This window comes from Manihot esculenta, chromosome 9 (assembly GCF_001659605.2).
Source record: "Manihot esculenta cultivar AM560-2 chromosome 9, M.esculenta_v8, whole genome shotgun sequence".
NCBI lineage: Eukaryota > Viridiplantae > Streptophyta > Magnoliopsida > Malpighiales > Euphorbiaceae > Manihot > Manihot esculenta.
The window spans coordinates 1,144,737-1,166,069 of NC_035169.2; the positions used below are offsets into that span (position 1 = coordinate 1,144,737).

Genomic DNA, 21,333 nt, shown 5'->3' on the forward strand with positions numbered 1-21,333 from the left:
ATATACAATAATATATATATATTTTTTATGAATTCACACTCGTTCTTAAGAGTAGCAAGATATTTTCTATATTATATTCAGATTTCGAATTTGAAATTATTAATTAATAAAAAATAAATTATAATATATTATTTTATCTCTTGAGATTTAAAATAATATAAAAAAAATATTTGTTAAATATGCAACCTATTGTTATAAAATAAAGAAATTAACTGTAGATAATAATTAGAAATTTAATTAATATGCATAATTTTCAATTATAAAATAAAAAAATTTAAAGATCTCAAATATTAATTAAGTATAAGTTATGCATCAATAAATTTTATTACATTAAATAAATTAAAAATTTTGATATTTACTATCATATATTATTAATATCACTGTCAAAAAACTATATTTAAAAAAAAAAAATTTACTACATTTCAATAGTGGTTGATGTTATTTAATATTATTAACTTTTGATGGATTATCTTATACATAAGTTTCAAAAGTTTTTAAAAAAAAGTTTAAATATTATTAAACTTACAAATATTATTTTCATCCTTTTAAGTATTTGTTAATAAAAGTTTAAAAAATGTGAAATTTAATTTTAAAAAATAAGTTCTATAATTCTTTTATTATTTAAGGGAGATAATATATGATTGAATTTAAAAATGATAATTAAAAACATACTTCAAATAACATATTTATTTCAAAGAAATATTTAATTAATTGAATAAAACTTAAAAAATAACTATATAATATGTACCATTATCTTTTTAATTTATTTTCGCATGACTATTTCTAGAGTTTTAGTTTTATTATAAAAAAAATTAAAATATCAATAGATTTTTAAGAGTCCAATAGACCTATTTTATATTATAATTTACCTTGAACTTAAATATATAATATTTATTAAAATTTAAATAAAAATAATAATAATACATTACTATTACATAGGTTATGTTCAGGAGTGGAGAGAAAATCTCCTCGCTCCTCCCTAAAACAAAATCAAACAGAAGCGAACAAATCGACATCCCTACGGTAGTGGCTTTCCTCCGTTGTCTCCTTCCTAACCAGAACCTTCGTCTCATTTAGACTAACACGAAAATCTTCAAAGGAATTTTACCGTTTGATGCCAATGATTTTACTTCACTGATGATAACCCTTGAAAAGCACGTCCTCCATCGGGAATAAGGGGGGGGGAAAAAAATGGAAACCCAACTGAACTTTGAAAAAAGTTCAAGCATTGATAAAGGTGCACTTCCTTGCCTCATAGCTATCAACTAGCCTGGGCCACTCCTTCCCCAGACTACAGTACAGTGACAATATTACATGCCCACCTTATTGCATCTCTTGATTAAATGTGTTTCGTACATGAAATCTAGAATACAAACTCATTTTAGCCTTTGTCCAAATGGATTACTGAAACTACATTAAATGGTAACTTGTATAATAGGCATCCCACAATCATCAATTGCCAAAAGAAACATGTACAAATACCAAATGAAAATATCTCGAAACACTCAAATGTAACTACACCCTGATATCTGATTTTCAGTATACAAATCAATAACTATAAGCTATGTTACATGTACCGCTCCTTCTCTTTCCTTTGTCACTTCTACCAAATATCAAACTCGATCAAATTATTGGCTAAATGTTTTACAACACACAATGATCGAATCTACAAGACATACCTGATGTTACAGCTGCAATGTGGAACCTATAACTACACCAACCATGACCTTACTGCAATACAATTGTTGAGCAGATGACTTATATGATGATGTACATGGAACATAATCACTTGTAAAGAAAACTCCAAGTTATCAGGTGGGTCATGGAGTAAATCTCCCAAATAACTTTCTAGAGAGGTAATCTATTGCCCTCATTCCATCATTCACGTGGACGTGCCAACCAGAGAGAACTAAGGGCTCGAAGCCTAGAGAAATAATCATTTATTGCCAGAAGGGCACGAGCCGACTGCCGGGTTGTCAATACACGGTGCATTTGTTCAAGTGTTTGCTGTCTCAGATTATCAGCCTGATAATTGCCAAAGCAAAAAACAATAATAAGCAATGGAAATTGCAAAACCAACAGAACAAAATAAGGAGAGGCAAAGAAGATAAACGATAATCAGGACAATGAAAGTATATTACACATGGCAGTATAACTTTACATGCATAATTTTGCAACATCTATAAGTAACATAAGCCTTTTTCTTGTTTCCAGAACTGAACTATCACCACTTTCTTCTATCATGGAATGGGGAACAAGAAAAAGAACAAAGAGTTGAGATGGGAATATGCGTCCTAAGCTTTGCAATTCACCTAAGTTTTGGAGCTGTTTTGAACCTAAGGAAACCCTCAAATAGCCTATTACATTAACATAAAGAGACATTGCAACAAGTGAGATTTTACATCAAAAAAAAAATTTCAAGTGGAAGTAGGAAAGCTTTAAAATTGACAATATAAGAGCCTATTTGGCATTATGGTTGCGGGTAGGGATGGTTATCGTGCAGGTTCTCACAGATACCCTGCCCAAACCCTAATGCGACGGGTTTGGACAATTTTTAAATGAGTTTGGGCAGGTTCGGATATAAACTTTTATGCCTGTTACAGGTTCATGTAAGGTTTGGATTTGGTACCCTAGGTACCCACTACCCAAACCCGTTTGGGTTGGTATATAAGCTAACATACACCTCACAACATTTTTTTTTATCTCAAACCCACACAGCCGCCTCCTCTTCAACTCTACCCGTCCACCGATCTTCCTTCCTGCTCCTTCGATCTTCCTCTTCTTTTATTTCTTCAATTTCTTCCTTCTATTTCTCTACATTTCTTCTTCTGTTGCTGCATCCGTTATTATTCTTAGACTTCTTCTCCCTCAAGAATAACTACAGCTCAAGCCTTCAAAGGTGATCTTTGTTTGTGATGGATGGAAGAACACATGCAATCCATCGAGTAATTGCAACACATGCAATCTCATTTGCATCTATGATGATTTTTCACTATTATTCTTCTTCTCTTCTACTCCTGGAGGTGTGACTTCAATGTTGTTATGGTCGTGATGGTATCACTGATGGTTTCTAATTTGTGATTTGCAAAGATGAGAAATGTTTTTTTTTTCACCATTTGTTGGTTGATTGATTATTTTAATTTAATTTTTTTTCTTTATGAAGATCAGATTTATAATGTTGTGTTGATGCACTGAATACATTCTGCTGTTTTAGGAGAGATGAATTAAGCATGCATTGTAAATGGATCCATGGAGTTTTTTTGATATATGAATATATTGAGGGTCATATTTATGGTTTGATAACTTTGAATGTGTTAGTTGAAATTAGTGATTATTTTTTCAGTGAACTTGGTTTGAATGTGTTTGTTGAATTTAGTGATTAAATTTTTAGTAAATATTAGTACCAGTTAATTGGATTCAGTCAGTTTTGAGTAGTACGCAGGTAATGATAAACTGATTTGGGACGGAGGGTTCAGGTTTGGATATTTAGAATTTCGTGCATACCCTGCCCAGTACCATCCCTAGTTGTGGGCCAAAAAAGTGCTCTTCAGAAAAATCATCAATTTAAATGTTGTTATATATATATATACATATATATATATATATATACATATATATATAAAAGCAACCTAAAAGAACTTGTTCATTATTTGTGTATTACTATTGCAATATGTCTAATACAATTTTAAATCAATTTTTAATTTTTTTAACTAACATATCTAAGAAAATGTTTTTCTCAATAACAAGTCCCACACCAATGCCAAACAGAAAGAAATAAGAAAAAATTATCAAAATGCAAGTAGAAAATTTGAAAATTAAAAATTATAAGCAAGAATTCCAAACATCCTTAGATACACCACCTTATCAGACAATATCTTTAAGAATCCTATGAACTAAGCTCAAAAAGGCATTGTGATCTATTTATCATGCAGAATCGTGTTAACAGTATTAGGCTTCACCAAACTTCCCTTTGCTTTCCAATCAACATTTGTAACTCAAAATCCACAAGAGTTGCACTTATATAGGTGACTTGAAACAGGATTTTGATCTGGGACTTAGTTCAAATGGCATGGATAAAGGTTTGAACTTGTAACAAGGGAAATATGCATCTTCAACTAAGTCCAGAGCACATTTGAAACTACACCTCTCTTAGATTTCTCAACATCATCCTCAAGTAATCCTGCATTCTCATTCATAAATTTAAACCTTACCTGATGATTCATCAACCAAGAAACACTCATGCATTTTAACCCTTAATAATTACTCATTCCATCCCATAATTTTTTTCCACTTTGCTTTTTTACACATATTAAGAAAGACAACTTTCTTTTTATTAACTTTCCAACTATATCTATCTTTAAAACATTAATTTTTATTAAATACTATGGAATATTTTGAATAATCACTCAGAAAAATAACAAGGAATGAGAGATTGTTCTGAAAATAGGATAAAATTAAATAAATAAATAGGGTTGTAATAATCAATTTATATGTTATTATAATATAAAAAAGGAAAGTGGACAATAATTTTGAGACAATAAAAAAATTATTAGTGAACAAAAATTATGGGATGAAGGGAGTATTACAACAGCTTAATTAAATATCAAATTCAAATCCCTCCATCCAAAAATTATAACATACCCACTATATATGTGCAACCTAGTTTCACATTATCCACCATTTTAACCTAAAACATTCAAATATGAACTTAAAAAATTTTCAGGTTTTATCAATATCTTTTCAATTCAATGAAGGTAAGAATTAAATAAAAGCAAAATGAAAACGGCTCTTCAAATCTGGTGACGAACTATGGGTTTAACTATATAATTATTTGACACTTTCACCCTCAACCGGTAGTTTTGAGTTACCCAAACGCCAAAGCTTATTGAATGCTCACAGTAAACCACAGGTCCGCAGGATGCCTAATTGCATATATCCTACTTGACAACTAATCCATACTTACAATATACTAAAATTTGAATATCAAAATCAAGGCATCATCCATGAACCACATAACCCAAAAAATTAATAAATAAAAATAAAGACAATGGAAACAATTAGGGAAAAAAAATATAACCATCTTTAAATAATTTAAAAGACCTTACGGGAAAAACTATATGTATTTAACATAAATGTGAAGTTATGATCCTCAAAACAAGGGAAGCACAGGGACTGCGGGGGAGAAAGGAGTACATGTTTAAAGAAAGAATTACAGGCTGCTTGCCAACTGAACCAGGAAAAACCGGTCAATTAATAGTCTTTGTCACGTTTCTTTCACCCCTCTTGTGAGAAAGGAAGGAGAGAGAGATGATTTCTAATTTGTTAGGATTTCTTTCCTCTTAATTTTCCTTTTAACCATTGGTTTCCACACTCCTAATGGGACTTGTAGAAGTCAAACAAAAGAAGTTGCAGTATCTCCAATTCTCACAATTTAAAATCTATAGTTAATCGCAAAAAAAAAAAAAAAACTATGTATTTTTTATTCATTGTAATTACACTCCGTACCTTTTTTTTTTTTTTACCAATTAAACTCTGACTTTAAAAGTTGCTCCAATTGTACCCTACCATTACTTGTGCCATTAGAAACCAGCAGAATTGTCATATCACTTCCCACGTCAGCAAATTTCAATGTAAAATTAATATAATTTAAAAATTTAGGGTAGAATTGCAACAAAACTATAAGTATAGAATTTTTTAGGTGATAGTCTATTTCATTAATAAATTTTTTTTTTAGGAGATAGGGGAATGGAGACTAGAATCTATGACTTCAAATGAATTATATATTATTTTCGCCACTTAACCAAGTCAAGCTAAGCAATTAAATTCCAACTTACTCCATATATATATATTTTTTTTTAAACCCACTCTAAATATTAGTATAATTTAGAAAAAGCGGTTGATTAGCATTGTGCTTGAAAGTTAAAATAATAATTTAGAAAAAAGTATCCTAAAAAAATTATTTTATTATTTTTTATATTTTAAAGCTGAATCATGATAAATATTATTTTAAATTATTTTTTAATTTTTCATCACTAATATATTTAATAAGATTATTTTCTTAACGATAGTTTTAAAAGTAATGATAAATAGTAAGCATATTGAACAGATTTAAGGAAAGTTGGTCGATAATGATTTAGTCAAAGTAAAATCAAGACAAATTGTTATTATGAAATTATTGATAAAAATAAAATAATAATAATATAAATAGTAATTTTTAAATATAATTAATAGTGAAAAAGGACAACTTGATAATTTTACAAGTCTCCCACTATGCAGGTAACAATAGGGTGCATTTAATCAGATATTAAAAGGACAATTTAATTGGCAAAAAATGAAAACATAGGGTGGAATTGTAACAAAAATAAAACACAAGATTTTCTTGGCAAATAATTCTAAACTTTGCTGACGTGGCATTGACACGGTGAGTGATACGACAATTCTGTTAGTTTTGAACGGCACAAGAAACAGTTGGGTGCATTTGAAATAATTTTAAAAAGTCATAGTTTAATTGACAAAAAAAAAGTACAGGATATAATTGCAACAAAATCAAAAGTATAGGATTTTTTTGGTCACTAACTCTAAAAACTATAAGATACTAATTTGCATGTTACCACCATGGTTTTAAATCGCGGTTGCAGAAACAGGCCTGTAATAGCTGTAACGTAACGGTAATGGCCTAGCGCTACGCAAATTTTTCAAAAAAATTTGCAAAGTTCATAAATGAAATGATATTGATTAGATTTAATTAAGAATGTAGACAAATGCATAATAAACATAAATACATCAAATATAGATTATTTAATTTAAGTTAAAAGTCATATAGTTTAAAATAAGAAAAACCAACATAATCTTTATAGATTGAATAAACTAATATCCCAAAGTATAATTTTAACTCAAAACTAACACTTTAATTCATAAATTTTTTTTCTAAAAAGGGGAAAAAACAACTAAAAACTAAAATATATAAAATTTAACAAACTTTTTAGAAAAAATAAGCTTAAAAATATAGTAGTTTATGATAGATATGAAGATTGAAATTTAAAAGAAAAAGGGAAGAGAAAACTTAACAAATATTGTCTTTGAAACTATTGAAAAGTGTAGAAACTAATGGAAATGAAAATAAGGGGTAGAAGAGGAAGGATATAAAAGAATTTCAATTACTAGTAACGGCTGTTACCGTTACTTCATGGTCGATAACAGCCGTTACCGTTACGCCTGCAATTCAAGGGGGCCGTTGTATAACACGGTAACGACCCCCCCAAAACCCGTTACATAACGGCTGATACGTAACTTAATCGCCGTTTTTTAAAACCATGGTTACCACTTGTAAAAGGGCATCATGCAATCTGAGCAAAACAAAAAAGGACACCTCAAATTAGGTATCACAATATGCAAATGCTAATCAATTGGAAAATATAGCAACAAATCAGTACTCGTATCACAATAATTAGATTTATCAAAAGGTACCGACTCTCAAGCCCACAAATGTGTAGCAAGCTAGAATGTGCTTTGCATGTGTGTATAGTGTGTGCCAGTATTTCCTTTTTGCTTAAGAGATGGCATATGACAGAAACCCTTCAAATATGGCTGTCCAACTACATAAAGGAGGCAGGCTTGCTTGTAGATGACAATTAAAACAAAAGGAGAAATATAATCTTGATAAAGGAAATCTGGAAGTGATTAAATTTCAAACAAAAAAGAACACTAATTATCATTCTATTGTCCTAATTGCACCAAAAAGCCACTTAATATTTCAAGGATCCACAGGAAAAGTAAGACAGTAGACATCTCTAAATAAAAATTACCTGGCGAAGGAACCCCTCTAGAGTTCCAAGCTTTCCCATGGCCATGGCCATCTGACCCATGTAGTTTGCCACATTCCCAGAAGAACCAGATGAACCAGGAGTGCCATTGGCCAGTGTCTCGGCCAAAGATTGCTGTAGTGCTTCCATTCCTTGTGACAAAGCATCTTCAGCCTGTTGGGATGATTGTTGCAAATTGTAGATGCCCATTAACTGTTGCTCAGTTAGAGGCTCCAATTGATTCACAAGAAGCTATACCAATTCACAAATTCTAGTTCAGTTCAGGTAACAGAACATGAAATGAATTCATTTAATAAAAAATGGAGAATTTAAGTGGGGATGTCCTCATGAGTCCTTTAGCAGTCACAGAACTGAGAACCACTCTTTTTAGTCACAACTCACATTAACATGTTTAAATAAGAGAAAAGAATAGCATTCATTGTATTTTCAAAATCACAAGTGATAGATCAACAATCCAATATTATATGGGAAAAAAGACTTGAGAGAAAAGGCTCTAATAGAATATTTTTTACCCTACCAATCATGTCCTTGTTATATACTTCTAAATAAACCCAGAAAATTTTAATGCAAAACTATAAACACTAAGAGTAAAGTATATAACACAAACATGAGATTTTAGCTCCAACATTTGCATTATTTTTTCATGTGAAAGATGAGCATAATCAGGCTTCAAGCACGTGACAGGATCCTGATAACATTATATAAAGAGGAGGAAAAAGCAAGAAGCAAATATAGGCCCAAGTACAAAACTCAGCAGCTCTTGTTCAATTAGACACTGATAAACAGATCATATCCATATGGCCCCTTGCAAATTACAACAATATTACTTAAATAATAAATTACCAACCCGCATAAATCAAGGCAATTAAGCCAGACTGAGAGCGTTAAACAAGTTAAAAATAGATCTCTTCCCTTCATCAAACATCCTAGCTAAAACCAAACAACGTTAACAGCCTACATTTCTGGTTCTTCGACAACCCTGCTACAGTAAGGAATTGAAAATTTAGAAATTCTAATACAACCAAGTTACAATACATGAATTCTATTACAGAAGCCGCTATTATTTTACCCACAAACTACCAACTAACCAGAAAATATCACGAATGTTGCACATATCTTGTTGTTTATTGATTGTGCACAATTACAAATCAAGCCACTAGAAGAGGGAAGCATTTTTATTACAAAATAAATGAATTAAAAGCATGAATGAAATTTTAAGACAAAACTCACTTTCAGGAGCTCAGATGAGCGGAAACCACCTATCCACATGAAACACCGTTCTGCTGGCGTCTTCCACATTCCTGACAAGATGTGGAAAACATCGGCTTTGGCTGCAACACCCTTCAGCCTGAAAATGTCATTGAAGTGTGCTATGACATTGTCAACAATAGTACGAAGTTCAGTGTCTCCTGCATGTGAATTAACTGCAGCTCTCAGCTCATTTATCTGCCTGTTGTGTTCTTCTAGCCACCGTGCATATTCTACATCAAATGCCAAGGCACCTGCATAATAATGCAAGGAAAGAAAAAGGTCATTTCCAAGATTAAAAATTTATAGTGTAATAACTCAAAAACACTAGCATCTAGTGGTCAAGAGCTACCAAGGAGAAACATAAACAAAACAATTTAAGAGAAATTAAAAATAAGCTCAAGGAATATATGAATCATACAACAAGGTTATTGACAGAATCAAAAGGATCTGGGGTTCTGTATAACAGAATTGGACCAAATCCGTCACTGCTATTGTGAACTATATTACAACATTAGCAAAACAACTCAAATCAACACTAGATGAAGAATTCACGTAAATATCATAATTATCTTGTATATTTAACAATTTATAGAAAAAAAAAATGTCAAAGAAATAGTTCACTACAAAGAAATTGTTATGAAAAAAAAAACATATTTTTATACTTCTAACAGTAAATTAAAACAATAAATTGATATAAAAAGTAACAGATCTGATTCAACTTCTAAATTAAAATTAAAGGAAATGGAATTATTTTAAGGTTTAAAATTAAAAGAAAAAAATATGGAAACTGAATTGGCGATGCCTCAAGTACACCCCCTCCACTCTCCCCTCCCCCTCCCCCGCCCCCACAAAAAAAAAAAGGAAAAGAAAAGAAAAGACCCTTTTTTTCTCTATTTGCCTGCTGTTACAGCTGATGCACCATTAGCATAAAACTAACAGGCTGTAACAGCCACTACACCTTGTCCTCTGGTAATTCACAAAGATTCATGAATCAGAGGAAGCTATCAGAAAAATGTCAAATTGGCTGGCCCTGACAACATTCCTCTATAGTATATACTGGCTGATATGATACATTTTGGCGGATATTTAGAACCCTTGAAAGATTTTTACAAGTGTGTATGGCATTCACTTGATTACACAACATGTGAAAACTTAATTCAGTAGATCCATTATCCATTATACCATAACCAATTTCACATCTGCAAGAAAATAAAATAAAAAGTAAATGAAGGACTAAAAAGATATTAAAGTACCATTTCCACTCATTGAATGGGATTGATCTCCCGAGCTTGAAATAAAAATGCCCTACATAAAGTTAAACAAAAGCAATCACACGACAGAGAATTAAGAGAAAAATATATATCCATCTCCACATCAGAGTAGTAGTAAACAGCTAACCTGTTGACGGGCTCTTTGCAGCTCTTGCTCAAGTTGAGTAAGCTTCAGCCGACTGCTTTCCAATTGTTGTACATATGCCTGAAATGGGAAAAACAAGAAAAGGAGTTCAGTAACAAAAATTTCAAGACCATTTAATCAGAGTCAAAACAAATACACATCTCTTCTAAAAAATTTCAAGACCAATTAACAGCAGAACACCATGGATAAGATGCAACTACAATCTTAGTAGGACCTACTTTTTTCCTTAGCCTACTTTTTCTGGCAGCTTCACGATTTTGAGCTAGTCTGCGCAATGTCTGCAAAATAAATAATTAAACGTGAAAAATAATATAAGGATAAATATATTATAATGTTAAGTAAAGGTTGTATGAAAACAAAAGGCTTAATTTATTTGACCTTCTGGTCCCCTGTCTTTTCCTTTGATTTGTCACTAGAATCAGATGCCATGACTGCTGTTGATTGTCCTCTTTCAAACTGCACAAGGAAATGACTAAATTATACTCCATCACTGATGGCCAATAGCCTGCCTCCTCTACTGGGGAAGAAAAACTCCTTCCAAGTGAGAAGGCAGAGTTATGTTGCCCTGGTGAAAGTAAAAGTCAATCAAGAGAGAGAGAAGCATGTTTGAATGCAAAAATCAATGAATATTTTTCTTAGGAAACATATGCTGAATGATGAAGAGACTTCACCCTCTGATTTTTGTCATTTGTGTCATCTGTTGAGGTATCAGTTCTAGGACTTCCATCTCCAACATTGGTCTCCCCCCAATTTTCACGATGGCTACCAAGCATAGTAACAGGATTCGATTGTGATTCTTTTTGCAGTGGCAATGTTTGAGTACGCACAACAGCAGAAGACAGATTTACATCTGAAGGTGCAGGCGACTGAAACTCCAAGTGGAATTTTGAGGAAGACGGAGTTTGAGTAATTTTAAAAATACTACAAAAATACAGAACTGTGATAGAAATATAAAGGCATACCTTATTCAAAGTGCCAAATTGGACATCAGTGCCTATTGCCTGGCTACTTGATTTTAACTGATTAAATACAGGATCTGAAATACAGAGAATAATAAATTCAAAAGAATCTATCAGAATTTAGTTTACAGTAAAATATACCATCCAATAACACTTGCTTGACCCTGAGAAAATAACAGAACTTGACAACATGATCTTAGCAACACATTCATAACTTGATCAATTCACAATTTGGGGTGTAAATGGGTGAAGATACTCTGAGCTATTTGAATTATGCTCAGAAAATACTCAAAAAAATCAAGTATTACAATAGTTGACACAAGTAATGCGTTGAGCAACATTAAAGTAGTATAACAGCCGACACTAGTAGCTCACAAACTTAGTTAAACTATTTTCCGTAAATATATATGCCACAACTACTATTTCACCTTAAACATATATATTTTTAATATATCATTTCCTGGAAACTGAAAACTACATACTTCTGCTAAGATCAACAGCATCTTCTATGCGAAATCCAAGAGACTGTTCAAGAGTTCCAAAACTTGAAATTCGAGAGCGGATACTATTTCCTTCCGTGCCCCTGAAAAACATACATCAGACTATAAGTACTAAAGTTGATGAATCAAACAGCAAAGAACAGGTTAACACTTAAACTTGAATGTAAAGCAACCTATGAAATGTCTGTCTGTTACTATGTATAGCTCACGCTCAATCAATTAAAGAACAGATACATGAGAACGAAACTTTTCAAACTCCCAAAAATTAATTGTAATTTCTGAAGGATACAACTCAACATCATCAACTAAAGATGGAACTAAATAAGGAAATAAGGAGCCAACAAGAGACACTTTACCAATAAATCAGCACCCTCCCCCCTCTCACTCAAGGGAACCTGGAGTGAGAGAGAAAACATAATACACCTCAAGCCCCCAACTATAATTCTGTCACTCTGAATGAAAAATTGCAATTATCTACAATAATTGTAGAGCTTACTGATAGTCATACATAAAGACCCCCTTCTTTCGGCTCAAATGGAAGGACAGACAAGGGGAACCTCAAACTTCACTACCTGCACTGCAAGACAATGACTTGACTACCAGTTACCAGCTCTGCAAGTAAATTATCCAAATATTGCAAATTGCTCTCTTTCCTACTTTGGAAACAGCAGCTCAGAATACATATAATGTTCTTGCTTGGCACAAGCAAAAACTTAATACTCATAAACACAAAGCTACTCCCTCCATGACACTTTCTGTACCATAATCATCTATAAACATTCATCCAAGTTCAAAACATTCTTACGTCAATAAAAAAAATTCCACCCAAGAAGCATCATCACGCTCAATTGATACATGTTAAACTCAGGACTAAACAACGATGCAAAATCGTACTTTAATTTTGTATAGGGAAGATTCAAGTTTCTCCTTATGTTCTAATGTTTAAGAACTAAACAGCTAATTATACTTGATTTTTTAACTGCACATGAATTTTTCACTTGATGAGTAGCTCAAAGGGGCATCTATTACATGGCAACTACTTTACTATAACCACACATCACCAAGAATCACACAAATAACAACACGTTAACCAGCCCAGAAAATTTATAACAATAAAAGCCCCAGAAACTGTGAAAATTTTAAGAAAGTAAAGGAGACAAAATTTACATGGGATTAGAATTGGGTATTGAGGGGACAAAACTCGGCATCTCTGTCAAAGCGTTATTATCATTTTGTCCAGTAACATCAGCTGTTCTAGTACCCATGAATCACCATCACCATCATCGCCGCCCACTCCACAAAATACAAGCAGGAGAATCAAAGTAGAAGCTCCAGCGCCGTAAAAAACTACAGACAACTTGTAACAATTCGCAGAGCCGAATACACCAACCCCAATTCAGAACACAACTAAACTCATAAAACAAACGTTGAAACTCAAAGTAGCACGAAAAATAAAGCCACCAAGGTTGTCCCTAACCCAAAGACGAGGTAAGACAAAGTGAAAACAAAGAAGACTGCATAAACCTCAAGAAACTCGCAGTACCTACTCCACCAAAATCACCCACTAGTGAAATCCCCCGTGCCTTGAGCTAAAATAACAAAAAACACCCAAAGACAACCCAACTCAGTAAATCAAAACCCAAGAAAACGTGCTTGTTAAAACTAATAGACAAAACCCAGAAGCTGAGATGAAGAGATGAAATGAAGAGAAAAGGGCAGATAGACGGAGAAAACCCTAAACAGAGAGCCTTGTTGAAGATAAAAAGTGTAATTTTGACCTGTTGACATGAATACAGAAGAAAAAGATTATTTACTTCGTGCAGATGTAAGATACTTTCTGCGGCTCTTCTCTCTAATCAAAGCATACGATAATTTTCAACAGAACCAGCCTTGAAAATTGAGATCTTTATTTATTATTTCTATTTTTTTATATATGGGTAGGAGAAAAGGAGCGGAGAAAGCATGACCATCAGATCAGTCCTATCTGCTCTTACTCAAATGATCTTTTCTACTGTGGTTATTTAATTTTGTAATTTTTCGATCTCTTTTCAATTTTAATATCATTTATTAATTTATAAAATAAATAAAAAATTACTTTTTAATCCCTGAAGTTTAACGTAATTAATACTTCTGTCCCTCTATTTTGGCGACCCAACACTTAAGTCCCTCACTTTCTCTTCCGTTCAAATTCGTAGTCCTTCCGTCCAAAATAGTCGTTTGGTCAAAGAGTCAAAGGTGAAAGGTGAAAATTTTTTCCAAAAATGCCTTTAATGAATTTATTAAAACCCCCTCAACTTGAAATCTCTCGATCTTTTCTTCTTTTTCATATCCTCTCCATTTCTTTTTGCCCATTGCTGATTCTCTTTTTTTTTTCCTTTCTCTTTTCCATCTTTTTCTCCATCACGAATTTGATATTTGGTAGCACAGTAATTATATATGAAATTAAATCTTGTCAATTATCAAGACAATCAAGTAAACCACCCAGATCTCACCATAGATTATGGGTGGAAAAAGACTTGGAAAGAAAATTTTCAACGTTGAGCAAAGAAAATTGTTGAGACAATAAGATGCAAATGAAAAGATGTCAAACAGCTTGGATCTAACACAAAACTGAAAAATTCTCGTTCTAATATTAAAACCCACATCACAAAAATAACTAAACACCAAAATCCAAACTCAAAAGTTACAACTTTCAGAGAATAACAGAACAAAAGAGAAAAACAAACAGCAACCACATAGACCCAAAATTGGGAAAAAAAAGTGCTAGAAGCTGAAAGGAAAATAAATTGAAGAATAGAGTTGACACAAGAAATTACTTGAAAATCAAATGGAGTTATCATTTTCCTTTCCTAAGGAAGAAAGAATCAAGGTCAATCCTGCAACAGAGAAGCTATATTTGCGAGGTTGCAATCCTGCCATCCCGCACTCACAACTTTCCAACTTCTGCTGGGTCTCCTCACACTATTCGCCATCCAGCACTCACAATTTCTTAAATCAGAAAGAAAATTATAAAACAAATCAAGTTTCCATTGAACTTTCATCAAGTTCCCATGGAAATTTCAAAAATTATTTAATGATTTCTAGAACTCACTGAGAATTTCAAGAAATTGAGAGAAAAAAAGAGAGAGGGGAGGATTGAGAGGAAGGAGAAGAAAGAGATATGCGCGGATAGGATAAAAGAAATAGAGATGATATGAGGGAGAAGAAGGATGAAGAGAAGAAAGATGGAGGAAACAAATTGAAAAGATATGAGGGAGAAGAAAGATGGAGGGAAGAAACAGAGAAGATACGAGGGAGAAGAAGGATGGAGGGAAGAAATAGAGAAGATATGAAGTAGAAGAAGGGTTTAACAATATCATTAAGGGCACTTTTGGTAAAAAATTTCACCTCTCACCTTTGACTCTTTGACCAAATGGCTATTTTGGACGGAAGGACTATGAATTTGGACGAAAGAGAAAGTGGGGGACTTAAGCGTTGGGTCGCCAAAATAGAAGGACATAAGTATTAATTACGTTAAACCTCAGGGACTAAAAAGTAATTTTTTCAAATAAAAATATTATTATTATTAAATTAAAAAAATTATTATTTAATCCATAAATATTCTCATCAGTCAATTTTATATTTTTAAAAATTCATTAAAATATTTTTTTATGAATGAAATAATTTTTTTATTTATTTTTATTTATTTTTAATATTAAAAATATATTAAATTATTAAATTACCTCTTCTTTTCCTGTTTTTCTTTTTTTTTCTTTTTTTTAAAATTAAATTATTAAAAAAATTAAATTTTAAAAATTAGATTATTGAAAAATTAAAAAATTAAATTTTAAAAATTAGATTATTGAAAATAAAATTGAGTTTTAAAATAGAGTTATTAAAAAAAATAAAAAATAAAAGATTGAATTTTAAAAATTGAATTATTGAAAAAGAAAAAAAAAGAGGGATTATTGAGTAAGAAGAAGAAAATGATTATTAAGGATAAAATTAGATTTTAAAAATATTTTTTTATTATTTATTTATTTTTAATAGAAAAGAGGGTGAAAGTATTATTTTATTAATGAAAAATAATAAATTTTTAAAAATATATAATGTTAAAAATAATAATACTAAATATTAAATTGTAAATCTCTTTTAAATTAATTATATTAAATAAAAGTATAAAAAATAATATATTCATTAAGATATTAATGTAACAAGCAAAATAAAATAATTAATTAATATTTTTTAATATTCTTAAGATAAAAAATATACAAATTTTATTAACTTTTTATTTTAAAATTATATTTAATTTATGTGAAAATAATATTTTATAATATAATTTTACACATCAACATTTAGTGATAGCCTATAATTGTGGTTGTTTACTAATATTATAATATTATTATATTTTAATATAAATTGAACTATAATAAAAATTATTAAAACTGTATTATATTTTTTATTTTTTACATGAATTTTTATAATAAATATATATTTTCCAATATATTTTATATAAATTTCGATTTACATAATTACATCTGACATATTTTTATTTTCTATTTATTTTAATTTATATATTATCTTCCTTTCTGAATAATAACATTACTATGTTTTTATTTGATATATATTAAAAAATAAAATTTATCAATTGTATAATATTTTTATAATAAAGAAATGTGAGTAAAAATTATATTAAAAATGTTTTATAATATTTATTATTTTAGTTATATTAACTACATACTTTTTAATTTATATAAAAATAATTACAAAAATAAAACTTTTATTAAATAAAATTTCAAATTACCATTGTAAATTGCAACCCTAACAATAGTGCTATCAATTGATTTTTTTATCTATTTATTAAGTAGAATTTCAAAAGTTTTATCATTTGCTAAATCTTTTTAAAATTTAACAAATATCTTATTAATATATATTAAAAAATAAAAATTGCACTCACATTCGTAAATTTGAGAGGTCTCAGATTCTATTCTCCCGATCTCTAATTTTCATTTCAAAAAAAAACTATTAAAATAATTAAATAATATCATTAATACTATATTTAATAAAATAATTTAGAGGTTATATTTAATTACTTTGTATCTATAATTATGATAAATTTTGTATATTATTTGATTCACATGTTAAAATGAAAACATTAACATTAAAATTTAATTATCATAAAATTATATAATTCAAATAAAATAAAATATAAAAATATTTAAATTATATATCCCTATTATTTTATTACTCTTACTAAACATATTCATATTCGAATGGTATAAAATTATAATATAAATTTTTTAAAATATAATAATTTCTTTTTTTTTAAATAATAATATATTATATTAGTATTTAACATAAAATTTTTTTATAAATATTAATATATTTCATATTAAATAATTTCACTATACTATTGTGACAATATAGATTTCCTTAAAAAGAATTTTAAATTTTTTTACTGCAAAGCGGTGGAGGGAGAACAAATGGGGCTTGGGAGGTTGAGCAGTAGTTAGGAATCCCTAACTCCTAAACTCTCTTTAAATAATTACTAAATTATGTATAATATTATTTTAAATTAGAATAAATTTTTTATGTATTATAATAAATTTTTTATTTAATTAATTAAATTAATCTCTATTAATTTAATTAATTAATTTTTTTAATTTAATTAATTAAATTCATTAATCACAATGAATAAATTATTGCGTTACTAATATTTAGTATTAATTCAATATGAAATTTTACTATTAAATAACTCAAGTTTACATGAGATGGGAATTTGACCTATTAGATAATTTTATAGTTTTAAGAATAATTTATGCATGTGTCTATTACTAGATCTAAATTAATTACATTAATCATATTAATTAATGTAAAACAACAACCGCCTAAAGTAAGTCCTAAATTGTTATTTTAGAACAGAGTCACAAGGCAAAGGTCTGATAAGATGATACGCGGCCAACCCGTGGATAGGAAGATCCGAACACCTTAGTTTTCGATTCTTTGCCAAAACTCGCCATCTCTTCAACAGGACGAGATTTCACAAAAAATTACCATTAGAGGATACAATTTAGCATATCTCCATTACACTTGTAATCGCGGGATTTCATATCTGCTAGCCGATACGAGTTGAATTTTCAGATGATTTGATAACCAACTTCACCTTTTTACAATATAAAAATTGAGGAACACAGAGATCAAAGGTATGCATTATTACATAACTAGTTTTGAGTTCTAAGCAGTTTATCACACTTGTTCTTTTCTTCAGTTTACTGACTTGAGCGTCGGAGCGACTGCCATAGACTTCAATTACCTCACTTTCTCTTTCTTGCAGACTAACCAATAGCAGCGCAGCTTCATTTCAGCCACATCATTTGGTTACGTTGCCAAGAAATTTCTATTAGATTATCTCTGTTCAATTAGATTAGAAACTAGTCTCTCATTCATTTTCTCCTAAAACCTTTTTCTTTTTCTATTCTCTAAAATGGCTGACAATTCACGATATGCTGCTAAGGCTGCTGCCAACAAGGGCATAATCATTTTCTCTACTCTTGGTATTGGACAAAACACACCCTCAATGGTCAATGAGTCTAATCTGAGCAATTTAAATAATGAGCAGATTCTTCAATATATAAAAAGGCTATAGGCCACTCTCGAGCAGTATAAAGCTCGAGAGGAGGCCTCCATCATGACACCCAGGATAAGGGAGGAAGCTTCCATCGACACCCTAAGGACTCGGACAAAAGCAATCCAAAAGTATTCCAAAGGAAAGGCCAAGTTGGAGGAAGAAGAATCGTTGGACGAGGCCCCAAATGACGTCAACTGGAAGCTACCATTGACTGTGCAAAGGTATCAAGAAGAGCAGGAAGAGGACTATGGCCTGGACGATGCCTCACCCCTGTTAGAAGAGATCCTAGCAGAGACTTTTCCTGCCAAGTTTAAGCTCCCAAGTTTGGACAAATATGATGGAACAACATATCCCAAGAGTCACCTGGCGATCTTTAGAACAATAATGCAGCTTCAAGATGTCAATGATTTTGTGTTGTGCCAAGTGTTCCCGTCTACACTTATAAGTTTGGCTCAGAAATGGTACCAACAACTGAACTTAGGTACAATTTAAAACTTTACATAATTTGCTATGTTGTTTAAGTATAGATTTATTACTTGCATACCTCCTAAAAAGCTATCATCTGACTTGCGAAAGATCCGTCAAGAAGAGGGCGAGTCTTTAAGGAGTTTTATCTCACGTTTCAATGCAGAAGCAATGCAGGTAGAATAATTAAATCATGAGATAGCATACGAAGCGTTAAAAAAAGGAACGTGCAACATCAAGTTTATAGATTCTCTAATCAAGAACCCAGCCGCACTTACCAATAGCTAATGGACAAAGCCCAGAAGTACATAAGGCTAGATAATTAAGTCCAAGCACTAAGAGAAGACAAATGGACGAGTCAAAAATAAAATCAAAAGCTAGAGAGGCGAGGTATGAAGGAGACTGTAGAAGTTACCTAGTCTCTCGAAGAAGGGATGATCAAGGTAACTATAAGAATTACACTCCACTAAATGACTCACAGACGCATATTTTAATGTGGATCGGGAAAAAATCACAAAGAAGTCAGATGGCCTCCCAAGCTCAACCTTGAGAAAGCAAGAAGGCGAGATATGACCAAGTATTACCATTTTCATGAAGACCACATACATACAATTGAGGAGTGCCAACAGCTAAAAGATGAGATCGAGAGGATAATAAGGAATGACACACTTTGAAAGTTTGTTAGAAAGAATAGAGAAGTGAGGAAGCCTAAACCCAAGGTAATGGCCCCTGAAACCACCCCTGACAGTGAACCTGTAGGGGTTATACATGTAATTGCAGGATGACTTAGCGATGGCAAGGAAAAAAATAAACGTGTTGCAGAAGACATCCTGTCAATTGAGCAGAAACCACGGTCCAAACAGGAGGTAAGGTTCAGACTTGCAGACAAGGCGATAGAATTTTTTTCAAAATGACACGCTGGTCATCAGCATCCGGCTGAACAAGTATGAAATGAGGCGAGTCTTGGTTTATACATGTAGTTTCGTTAATCTTCTCACCCTAGATGTCTTTAATAAGTCAGGCTTAAATAAAAATAACCTTGTTAAATTCTCCTACCCTTTAGTGGGTTAGAAGATAGGGCTATGGCAGTACTAAACACCATCAACCTACCTCCTGTGCTGGAAGATGAGAAACACAAGTAGGAGTTATATATGGAGTTTGTGGTGGTGGACATCCCGCTTGTGTATAGTGTAATACTCGATCACCCAATCCTAAATTGTCACGGCATTGTTGTTAATATGGGTGTTATGTGTCTTAAGTTACCAGCTCTAAGAAGATTGGCTGACGTTTAAGGCAACCAGAAGTCAGCTCAGGAATGCTACAGACACTCTACAAAAAGTCTCGGAAAAGTGACAATACCCATCGACTTGTTGGAGAAGCATGATTTCCACATAAAACCAAAATCAACAGACCTAGTAGAAGAGGTCCAATTAGGTATAGACAAAAAAGTAAGATTCAAAACTATGTTAAATGGTGAAATAAAAAATCGTTTAATAGAATTACGAAAATACAAAATGAACACTTTTGCTTGGTCACCAGAAGATGTGATATGTGTGGACCCGACTCTTATCACCCATAAACTGTCTATTGACAAAACAATAAAATCGGTACAATAGAAGAAAAAAAAAATTTACACCGGAAAGGCAGCAGGTGATTAAGGAGGAGGTTAATAAATTATTGAGTGCAAGATTAATAAAACAGGTGTAGACCCGACTCTTATCACCCATAAGCTGTCTATTGACAAAACAATAAAATCAGTACAATAGAAGAAAAAAAATTTACACCGAAAAGGCAGCAGGTGATTAAGGAGGAGGTTAATAAATTATTGAGTGCAAGATTAATAAAAGAGATCTAGTATCCTACATGGCTTGCCAATGTAATACTAGTTAAGAAGGAAAACGGGAATGGATGATGTGTGTAATACCCGACTAGACTCTGGTATCGGAATCCCTACCGTCCGGTGGGATCTCGGATGTCGAAAACCTCTAGAAGGGTAAAGTCATGTTTTCATAAAATGTTTTAATGTATTTTATGGTTTTAATCAAGTAAGAAATGAGTTTTTTGCATGAAAATAATCTTGGAGGAAGACCCAGGTTTGGCCGCCGAACCTCAAGTTCGGCCGCCGAACGTGCATGCGCTTCGGGTGTGCCTTAGGCCCCCGAAACCATGAGTGAGGGAAGTCCAGGTTCGGCCGCCGAACATGGCATGCATGCGGGGGCACGTTCGGCTCCCGAATGTGGCCTGGCCAGCCACCTATAAAGGGGTCCCTTAGCCGAAATGGGCGAGCTTTTCTCCCCATTTTCGGCCAAGGT

General features: G+C 31.7%; 1 protein-coding gene across 1 annotated transcript; it reads right to left on the reverse strand.

Moving 5' to 3' along the window:
- Positions 1 to 1,427: 1,427 nt before the first annotated feature.
- On the reverse strand, positions 1,428 to 13,841 carry LOC110622633 (transcription factor TGA2.3). Its single transcript, XM_021767221.2, has 11 exons — positions 13,117 to 13,841; positions 11,932 to 12,032; positions 11,453 to 11,526; positions 11,162 to 11,356; positions 10,869 to 10,946; positions 10,709 to 10,768; positions 10,473 to 10,550; positions 10,328 to 10,379; positions 9,054 to 9,325; positions 7,806 to 8,054; positions 1,428 to 2,025 (listed from the first exon to the last, which is right to left on the reverse strand). The coding sequence occupies exons 1-11, from the start codon at positions 13,212 to 13,214 to the stop codon at positions 1,879 to 1,881; spliced, it is 1,404 nt and encodes a 467-aa protein (XP_021622913.1). The 5' UTR covers positions 13,215 to 13,841; the 3' UTR covers positions 1,428 to 1,878.
- Between the last annotated feature and the right edge of the window lie 7,492 nt (positions 13,842 to 21,333).